Raw genomic sequence first — 10,747 nt, 5'->3', positions numbered from 1 at the left:
GGCAAACACAGTGAGAAAAGAAAAGCTAAGAAGCAGATAAGTATGGGCAAGAATGCATTTTTATAACAAAAAATAATTGTATCCTATTCTAAAGTCATAATCCTCCCAACCATGTACTATTGTGTTTTCCCACTACGTGAGTCATGGACTTGTGCACAGTAACACTCTTATTTGAGACACTTTGTATTTTTGTCATGGAACCCATGGATCTTGTAGGAGAAAAGATCTCTGAGCTATCTTCCTCATACAGAGCCAGACTGGTCTACTAAGTAGTTCACAAACAAAAGAAAAATACAGAAACTGTACCTATATCTGCCCTCTGGCCAGCAATTTTTACTCTGTCAGGTCATTTAATCTCAGTGTCTTTAGTGTTCTTAGCTGCAAAATGGAATCAATACTGTTGGCCTTCCATAACATAGCCCTTCATGACAAAAAGCTATACAGAAGAACCAAACCCTGAAGTTTTAAAGTATATTCAGCTGTACTTTGCAGGAACAGTTTAAAAAGAAACATATATAGAGGTTGTCTTTGTTAATTCAGCACAGCATTTTCTCTTTTAGTGAGTAGGTCATTCTTAGTGCATGAAGTTTGAAGAACTGAATTTTTATCCGAGTTGCCTGAAGTCTTTGACTAGTTTTGCTTTATTCCCTCACGCAGAGACAGAGGCAAAAGAGAAAGAGACCTTGATAACTATCATGAAAACCCTGATTGATTTTGTGAAGATGATGGTTAAATATGGAACAATCACACCAGAAGAAGGAGTTTCCTATCTGGGTGAGAGTACATACTTTATGTACCAGTGTTATTAATGCTATGTTCTTCCTCTACCAATAGTGATAATTATCTTCTCACCTTTCTTGCTCTTAAGAAACCTGTTTCGGATTTGTTCATTCAGAATGTGAAAGCTGTACTTCTAAATGACTGATCACTCACTATTGCAATGTCGAATTCCAAACTGCTTTAATATTTCCATCTAGTGAAGGAGAGGTAATTTATCAGATACACTTCCACACCTGTGAAGTGCAATTGATTTCAATGGCTTTATGTCAGGGGAAGATTAGGGTTTTCTCAGTTCTATTGAGTTGGGTCAGGTATCTGCATTTTCCAAAAATAATCCAGCATTTCAGCTCCTTTAACCTGTCACCTGTAAGTAGCTAGAATAGATGGGACCTAATGCTGTGGTTGTCTACCAAGTAAAACTGCTTCCATCTATGAAACGTATTGCATCTTGGCACCAGAGTAGATTTTGAAACCCTCTTTCCTGGATCCATTTTAGAGTCTGTGGCTATGTAGGTTGTGTAAAATCATTATAATTTCCTGAAGAGGGAATTTGGAACAGCCTGGTTTTGTTCTTGTTTTGGTTTATGTCACACACACCTTTCCTGGCTTGAGAAACTCATTTACATTTACTATTGATAGCCTTTCTAGTTAAACAAACAGGTACAGAAGAAGCTCATCTGCATAAGCTCTACACAATCCTTTCATTTTTTCGAAATATTCCTGATCTGGGTTAGTCTGAAAAGGTTTTGTTGCCATCAGGGCAATTTCTCACCATCATAAATCAGCCTGTCACAGAGATAGGACTAACAATGATCTCTCATAACTTCTACAGACTTGTTTGATAAGAGCCATTGCAGATACATGATTGATTGATGCAACTGTAACTGTACAGATTGATTATCAATTACTTGACTATAAAAGATCCAGTGCATCATGACTCACATTCAGTGCATGATTGCATCACCTCTCTAAAGAGTTCATTATATCTCTGACCAAGACTATCCCTTTATTTTCTGTAGGAAGGCCTTGAATTTTGGAATATTTGGACAATTTATGAAAGAGTTCAGCTCTTTATTTCTAAGCCTGCATGTATCTTTAAAGAAAGATGAACATAAAGAAATGATTGATTTTAAGCACAGTGGTTTCAGTGTTGTTCTACAAATGAAGATAATATGGCTTGAGCAGATACTGCCCTCACTTAGAGTGTTGTGCCAAAACTTAATAGGTGAAATTCATTCCTGACACGAGACCACTTAGATAATGGAATTACACTAGGGATGCAATTTTCCTACTAAAATTCAGGGCAGTTGTTCACATTGGCTTTATGTTGAGTAAATAAATACTGTAACCCTGGAAACAAATTGCCATGATGACATAGTACAGAAGGCAGGGATTAGGTTAAGAGTTTCAGAGGTTTGATTTAGTCTGGATTTAAAGTAAGTCTATCAACTGATGTGTCCAGACCCTGCCTTGCAAATGAGTGATTTATGCAGAGATGGATTTTGTGCTCCATCAAAGCAACTTACTGTAGTGGAAAAAGCTTTCTCATAGGTCTCAAGTTGCTTCTGTGGTATTCTTTTTTTAGACTTGCTCTTGAGAAATGACTTTAAAGCTAACCTTCACTTACTGAGCTAATATTCTCAAATACTCAAGAAGAGCATCCACAGGAGCATCTTAGCTTCTTGCACTATCTTTAACCATGGCAGCAGTTTTATTGCCACTCTTATTCAACTAGAAGTTACATACTCAGTAATACTCCGATAGGTACTGTTTATCTTGGTGCGCTTTGGGTTAGGGGATTGATGCCCAGCTGTGCTTATTTATAGGAGATAAAAGCATTAGTGTGAATGACTTTCAGAGAGAAGAAACAATTTAAATAATTGGCAGCTTTTTGTTGTTCCCTCAGTCCAAAATCAGTGAGCAGATTATGTGCTAGTTGCTGGAAAATACCTACTGGGTCTGTGCAGATGGATTACATCCTCTCTGGTTTTTTACGGTAGAAAACTGCCTAAATTAATTTCCCCACTCTGTGACTGAAGCCATGCGTAAGCTATGTCCGTGAATTATACATTTAAAATGATAAATCATTTACTGAATCAAGTCACAAGCTTTTTTTGCCTGTCACACGGGTGCAGAGACAGTGAATTTGAATGCATATACCAGTAACAGCTGGTTTGGGATTTAGAAACCACAGCATTATGTCATCATCATTGTATCTTATGCTAGGGGAAAGTATTTTGCTGCTGCAGTGAATGATGTTATTAGGTTTAGCTTTAAGTTACAAAGGAACTAGCTGCAGTGCAGTGCAAGAAAAACGCAGATGCACACATGGAAACACAGGGAACCAGTTCATTTTTTAATACACATATTTGATATTATGTAATATATATTTAAAATCTTTCCATATGCTAAATGTAATCTGTAACACAGAACCCAGAAAGCCAAAACCAACATATTTGTATATATGAAAGAAGAGAAAAAGTAATGCCTACCTTGTACATTCTGTGTTCAGAAAGTACAGCTCTGGAAGCATTAGAGAGGCTGTAACAAACTGATATAAAATGTGCCTTCAAGCTGAAATGCATCATATTTGATAACTGCCCAGCTGTGGCAAAATCCTGCTATCTTCTGTCACTCTTTACTTTCTTAGCTATGAATGCTGTATCTTGCTGTACAGGGAGCAAATTCTTCTGTGGAGAGAAAGCCTCATTACATGTTTCTATCCTGTTCAAAGGCTTTCAGAAATCTTTCTAGAAAGCCCATCTGCCCTCTGAAGATTGAAAGCTGCTTTAAAATTATTTTTGCAATTCAAATAACAGACAAACATTGTTGGTACAGAAAGCATAAGGTAATAAGTCATATGACACAGGATCACAGTTACACAGGTGGCTTGTGAATTATATCCAGCTGTGATATCAACTTATCCACATTTGGGTTGGTTGTCAACATCCAGCAAATGCTGCCCAAACAGCTGAGCTCCCCTTGCTTGCCCCAACCCCTGTACAGGCTGTTACCACTGAACAGGTTGATTACTGGGAGGGACTTGGAACAGTTATGGAAATGATGTTTCTGTTGGCAAGGGTGCAGTGACAGGGTGGAATAAAGGAGTCAGAAAGCAGCAAGAGGCTTTCAGGTAAGTTATCACTGGTTCAGCAAAAAATATTTCATTATTCATGGCATTCATATGGTTAATGTATAAATATATTAATAGCTGATACTGTATTTTCCATACAGAACTGAAAGGACTGTATCCTTCACAGTGCTGAGTGCTTCAAGGGAAAGAATGCAAAACTCACTTTGATCTCAGCAGAACAGAATTCGTTTATTAATAATATCATAATGTCCTTCATTTCTCTTCTGTCTGTTGAGTAACATCATGGTGGAGATTCACTGATAGCTTTTCTATCAGAGTCATCTATCACAGACCAGATAAATATTAAGGAAAAGCTTCATCTACACCACATGAAGAGGAATTTTTTGTGTGACAGGTGATTTTCCTGAGCATGCCAGGCTATCCAGCTAATTTTATAATGAAAGTGCATCAGTCCACTACCATCTTGGCAAAAGCTCTATTTATAGTAATTATGTAAAGTAAACTATAGTTTTGTAATACATTTATTTTAATAACATCATTGTCAGCTTAGAAACAGGAACAAATGGTTTCTGCCAGTTTGTTCAGATACGTCTGTAAATCATCTCGCACTAGTAAGAGCAAAATAATGAGTGATTTTTAGAACCATTCTAGGAAATAGTTGTAATTAAAAGCTAGGGGACCAGAACAAAAATAGAACTTCCAGAGGTGATAGACAAATTCTTAAGAGGCACCAGTGTGTGTATATGAATCCTTTTTACACAGTACATTAATTACATTCTCTTGCCGTGTGCTGCTTACAAGAGTAGATTTGGAGCAAATTTAGCCATTGCCACCCCAACCAAATGAAAGTTGTGTTATCCAATGAACTATTAGCCTAGAAATGCAAATTAGTTATGTGCACATTGTATTTTTGTGTGGAGTTCTCATTGATTGAGTAGTACACTTAGCACAAACTTTTGCCATCAGTACTTCTCCATCTCACAGATTCATAGAAGCTTCACTGTGATACATATGCAAATAATGCATATTTTACTGCATTTTATGATTGAGATTGGTCATTTTGTTTTCAGTTTCTAAATCAGGGCTTCTATATCTTCCACAACTGCAGAAAAGAAAGAGGCAAGGAAGGAAATTAAGTGTAAGCATTGTAGCTTGGCTCTCTCTGAAGTGGATCCCACTTTTCACCTCCTTGTAGTAAAGCATTTAGATTACTGGTGCCACAGTGTACAACGCACAGCCCACAACAGACTGGTTGGTGAGCAAACCCCTCTTTGTTTAGGAGGGAAATAGAGAAATTGCTCCAGCTGATCAGTATGCAGTGTTTGAGTCACAGCTGCCTTCCTCCATAGACCAAACCAAAGCCACCTCTCACACCTCCCTTTGGCTCTGACTCACTCTCAGAATCCACACTGTCCCCCGTGACTGAGTAGGAGATTGTGTTGGTTCAAAATGGGCATGAACAGATGTCTCTGTTTACCTTTTCCACCCCCATGTCATTTGTTCTTCATGGACAACAGGAAAGAAGACCAAATTGCAGGATGCACTAGCAGTAGGGAGATGGATGGTTCATTGGTGAACTATTGCCAAGGTATATGAACGCTCATTCCTTTGGTCCTTTTCTAAAGAGCAATTGACACATTGTTTTACTATAATAGTCTCTTTTTAGGCAGGCTGAGGCCACATGAAAAAAAGCCAGGAGAAAAAGGAGAGGCAGAAAGTCTCCTATGCTGATTTTTAATGTCCCAGCCTCTTGCATTCATGCTTGGTGCCCTCCAAAGCTCCACTTCTGATGAAGGCAAAGCTCTGCAAGTTCCCCAGCATAGGCCAGTGCATAGTAGACACGAGCTGGCCTTTCCTTGGGAGAGGAGGAGTCATTTGAATAATGTGACTAATGCCTGAAGTTCTCATCAGCACAGATGCTGCAGGCCAAAGGTCTGATCCTGATATTTGTAGGCGAGAACAGGCACAGAGCCAAGAGTGTGAGGCAAAGAACAGATCACAGCCCAGACTGGCATCATCTTTCCTCTCCTCACTGTGACCATAAGCTGATGCTCCCTGATCCAGGCTGTGATTTCAGAGGGATGAGGGAAGGTGTGGCTGAAGCAGTGCCAGAGGCTACAAGTGGTACATCGACAGTGTCATGTGGACCTTTTGTTCTTCCCTTCATATGGACCTGGGAGACAAAGGGCACTGGCAGTATTTCATACAGGGAACTGCTCATGCATAATACCTTCTTTTTCTTTTTTAAAATCCTTTTTTATTCGAAATTCTTTTTCTTTTTTAAAATCCTTTTTTTATTTGAAGATCTCTTTGTTCCTACTGTAGGTTTTCTTCATAAACATTAAAATACTTAAGAAATTTTTCCCTATCTGAATTTCCCTTTGGTGACTTTCCTTGCACAGTATGACTTTATCATATGACTGATGTATACAGCTGCCTGTGGGAGTTATTTCATTTCAGGCATCTCTCTTTTCTTTGCTATTTATTTTGTTTCTGATGAACTGAGGTCACACAGGTGCCAGTATACTGTATGGTACCTCAGAAATAGAAATCAGAGGCACCTCGAATGGAGACACTGGGCTGAATACTGAGAAGCAGCAGAGGTGATGTAAAGTATATGTGAAAAGTTAAACCCAAGATGAATTTGCATGGAGGTAAGATTAAAAGATGTGGGGACAGAGAGTGTGCAAATATCCCAGGCAAGACTAGAAGATCTAGGAAGTATGTTAATTGCTGGCCCTGCTGAAACTTTATAGCTTTTCTTTCTCTAGCCTCATTCCTGTCCATGCTACTCCTGCATTTGCACAAACATCTGGATGTGGTGTTTTCCCCTCAACTACTTAGATCTTATGCCCTATTTTCCCCAATTCAGACTCTCACTGTATAGAAAAACAAATGGGTAGCTATGGTGTGAAAAGTCTATGACAGCTGACCTCACAGTTCTTAAGAAACAGGACCACTGCACACTACAGTAAACTGGGCATCACCTGGGCGGGACAGTATGTGTGAAAGCATAGTATTTTCAGTATCCATAGGCTCTAAATCTTCTCAGATATGTTTTGGGAGAGATCCAGCAGTTTTAGTATCACTTGTTCTTTTTCCCACCACATTACATGACTATCAAATCATGTGTTCAAGAACCCAAATGAATATATTACAATTCTTTCCTTTGTTTAGCACTATCTACCCTTTAAATTCGCAGCTATTTCTCGCAAATATATTGCCTCTTCTTCCAGTTCCCTTCACTGCCTCCTCTGTGCTTTCCCAACTGGGTACTTTGTAAGAAATCTCCATCTTCTCACAGTGTCTTATTTCATAAGTATTTTGCTTAGTTCCTGAAAATCTGTGTTTTGCATCCCACCAGGTGGTTTGTGTTCTAAAGGAGGGCAATGCTTTTCTTTTTTCTCACTGTATTTAATAGCTGCATAAACCCTCCCCTACTTTCTGAATTCAGTATCTCTCTGTTGACAGCTGAGCATTGAGACCAGAAGTTATGATTTGAGATGATTATGTAGGTGTGGGATAAAGAGGGTGTCAGTGAACTTTCAAAACTGAGCTCCATCCCACTCCTGCAGTAGAGGCAGCTGTGTGCTGCTTCAGTCCCAAACCACCAGGCTTGTAAAGGGCATGCTAGAAAAACATGTGAAATGTGTGCACAGGCCATGTTAGCAGCTACAGGATGGGAAGGATTAGGAAAGGACTACTCCACGCAGCTCTAGGAGACCTGGAGTAATGCAAAGGAAGTGCCTTTAGAATATTGAAGGGATAGATGTGAGAAATAGCCTGTGACATAGAGAATTTAATAAGGATAATAAAGGAGACTTGGTCAGGCCTTTGTTTACTGAAAAACACATCTATTTAATTGTGTTTTACTTTTGGAAGTGCTTTTAACCTGATTGCCAAGTGATGCTGCTGCTGTTTTAATTTCAAATCACTCTGACCATCTTGCCTGTAATCCATTTACAAGTGATGCCATGACCTGGGGTTTGTCACCTGAATTGTCATTCCTCATGCTGGCATTGGGCTTCAGACACCCCATCACAACAAATCAGTCAAACAGGAAGATTCAGAAAGAAAATGCCATGTTTTGACATGTAAGGCAGGGAGTTAGAGAGGAACAGGAGGTTTGCAAGGCTGAGACCCATCTGTAATTCCAAAATGGAGAAGTTTCTCTTGTTCGTCACAGTTTTAGCAGTTTATGTGACATATGCATGATACACATATGAGCTGACTAAAGGTCAAACTCTGCTTTAGGCTACATGGATGGAAATCCAATGGATATTGACATGTCTTGGACCTGCACTCATGTAAACTAAAAGGCAGATTTGTCCAAGGAATTAGTCAGATACACTCTTCCCACAGAATAGTCACAAGTGAATGATGAGATGACCTGAGTTTTTTCACAGATGGAAAAAGGCCTTGCAAACTCTAGGATCATCTACTGCAGGAGGCAGAAAAGCCCCAGGAGAACTGTGCTGCTTTAATGCCTGAAGTATGTGTATCTCACACAAGCAGTTGTCAGCACAAAGCTTTCCAGCTGAAGCAGTTATAGTCTATGAACTCATTAACTAAACTAACTTTTTAGCTATCATTAAGATTGATATCAAGTACCTTGATGATCCCTTTTCTCCTTTAATAAACACAATCTTTTTATGCTGTATGAAAACAGAACAGCAAAGCAGGTCTTTCTGTGGAAGTTTAATGACATAAAAGCTCAGTTTCAGTCAATTTGATAAGGATAGAATGTGAAACTGCCTCCTGAGTGCAAGATGATTATGCAGAAGAAAAACCCCTTTGCAGGAAAATTTGCAAGAGTCTGGAAAATCTATCTCTAAAGAAGGGTCCATTTCAGGCTTCCCTTACCAATTCCATTGAATAGTCAGATGGATACATTTGTCTCTACCTCTCTAATAAGAACAAAGTAATTGAATTTGTAATATTTTTTTTCAGGTAGTATCTTTTCCCACAGATTTAGAGCCATTCTCCCAGAGTAAAGATAATCATTCTGCTTCTATGCAGTTCAGATTTTTGGATGCTCATCTTGAAGGACTTCAGAGTTACAAAAGTGCCAGGAATTTGCATTTTCAGGTGCAATTAATAGGACCTATCAGTATGTAGAAACAGGGCAGAGGATGTCTCAGAATGCCTACTCAAAATAGGAGCCCTCCTGCAGCATGAATGCCTCAGTGAGTCATCCCAGATCAAAGAGCAAGTTAGAAAGTGAGGCAAGGCAGAAGGCAGATCTTCTGAGTCTGTGTCTGGATGGAGTGATGAGATTATCCGGCTGGTGGAAAGCTGGCGGCCACAGCAGTGACCTATTTACCAGCCTGGGTCACTTCCATTAGCTCAGTAGTCGTTGTTCTGTTGTTTTAATTAGTGCCATTTCAAATAAGTGGCCAGCTCTGTGGAAAGGTCAGTACCTTCCTAAACTCTTCCTCTGTGCAAATTATGTTGCTAAGGGAACAACACCGGAAAAGTAATCAATTCTTGTTAAACCTGGGAGTACAACATGCAGTTGCTTAGCTGCTGGCCAGGCACATCTCCACTGAGCAGATGACTCACTCCATCACTGTAATGCAGAGCAAACAGTGTTCAGCCCTGGCCTAGCCACACACGACTAGTACAAACATGTTTTGAAACAATACCAGCTGTTAAAGCATTAATTCTGAGGTGGGGGAAAGGGTAATAAATCCTGTTCAGGAAGAACTGGGATTGCCTGGTGATATTCCCTCTGTGATGTATATTAGGTACATCAGATAATTCCCACAAACATGGACAGGCCCACGTAGCTCACTCCCCTCTGTCAGGCAGGAGATGCAGCTGCTTATAAATCTTCAGGCTTGTGTCAATGTGCCATCCAGATAGTGAGGTTGCTTCACCATTGCTCCTGTAAAATGTAGTCCCTGTTGAAAGGCCTGTCATGTAAACTTGTCCTTTTCTTTACTGACAAAATAATGCCACATAGTTGTTATCATATTCAGTCTGGCTTTGGTGGCAAAGCTCAGATCCTCAGTGGCCAATGTTGCCAGATTGCACTTGGTGTCTGCATATGGCTGGAAAGCAATACTGTGCTTGACAAAGGAGTCACAGTGAACTCAAATGACATTGTTAGCCAACAAGGAAAGAATCAGAGAAACTGCAGAATTCCTGATGTGATTTATAGAAGTAACTAAATAATCTCATTGCCTTCAGTGGCACATGCTGTATGTGGACATGTGTAAAACTTTTAAACACTGCAATCTGTCAACAGAACAAAAACTTTTGGAACTCCCACTATGCAGGTATTTAAATCTAAAGATGTCTAAGCAGGTGATAAATCTACCTTGTGGTGGAGTCTGTTTTCTGCTAATAGAAACTTGCTGCTGCAGTGTCCAAATGCAGCCACTTTTAAGAAAGAACATGAAAAACACTTTTGAATCAATGCATTTATGCATGTGTGACATTTTAAACTTTTAAATACTTCTATTTCTTTTTAAATACTATCTTTAGACTTAAAATTAAGCCTAATTTAATAGATTTTGCTGGATTAAGCTCCAGAATCAGTGACATTTTTGCATTTGCATGAGTTAGTGAAGGAGAATAATCTATTCACTTGAGTTTACAAAGGGTTTTTAAGTTCTTAACTGTATAATCTTATCCTGAAAACTGTGCTTTAAATACTTCTATTTCTTTTTAAATACTATCTTTAGACTTAAAATTAAGCCTAATTTAATAGATTTTGCTGGATTAAGCTCCAGAATCAGTGACATTTTTGCATTTGCATGAGTTAGTGAAGGAGAATAATCTATTCACTTGAGTTTACAAAGGGTTTTTAAGTTCTTAACTGTATAATCTTATCCTGAAAACTGTGCCTCTTACAACAATCCTTATATT

At 39.0% G+C, this 10,747-nt stretch overlaps 1 protein-coding gene across 1 annotated transcript in view; it reads left to right on the top strand.

Moving 5' to 3' along the window:
• Positions 1-10,747, top strand: part of SCG3 (secretogranin III) — a gene marked incomplete at its 5' end in the record, with an annotated part of 25,446 nt that overhangs the window by 5,672 nt on the left and 9,027 nt on the right. The window contains one exon of the mRNA XM_009082566.1: positions 658-774. Coding sequence (XP_009080814.1) covers positions 658-774 — 117 coding nt within the window. The remainder of the gene's footprint in view (positions 1-657; positions 775-10,747) is intronic.

Source organism: Acanthisitta chloris, unplaced genomic scaffold, assembly GCF_000695815.1.
Source record: "Acanthisitta chloris isolate BGI_N310 unplaced genomic scaffold, ASM69581v1 scaffold18519, whole genome shotgun sequence".
NCBI classification, from domain to species: domain Eukaryota; kingdom Metazoa; phylum Chordata; class Aves; order Passeriformes; family Acanthisittidae; genus Acanthisitta; species Acanthisitta chloris.
Note: the sequence above shows the minus strand (reverse complement) of the source record. Positions and strands in the feature narration are given on the sequence as shown.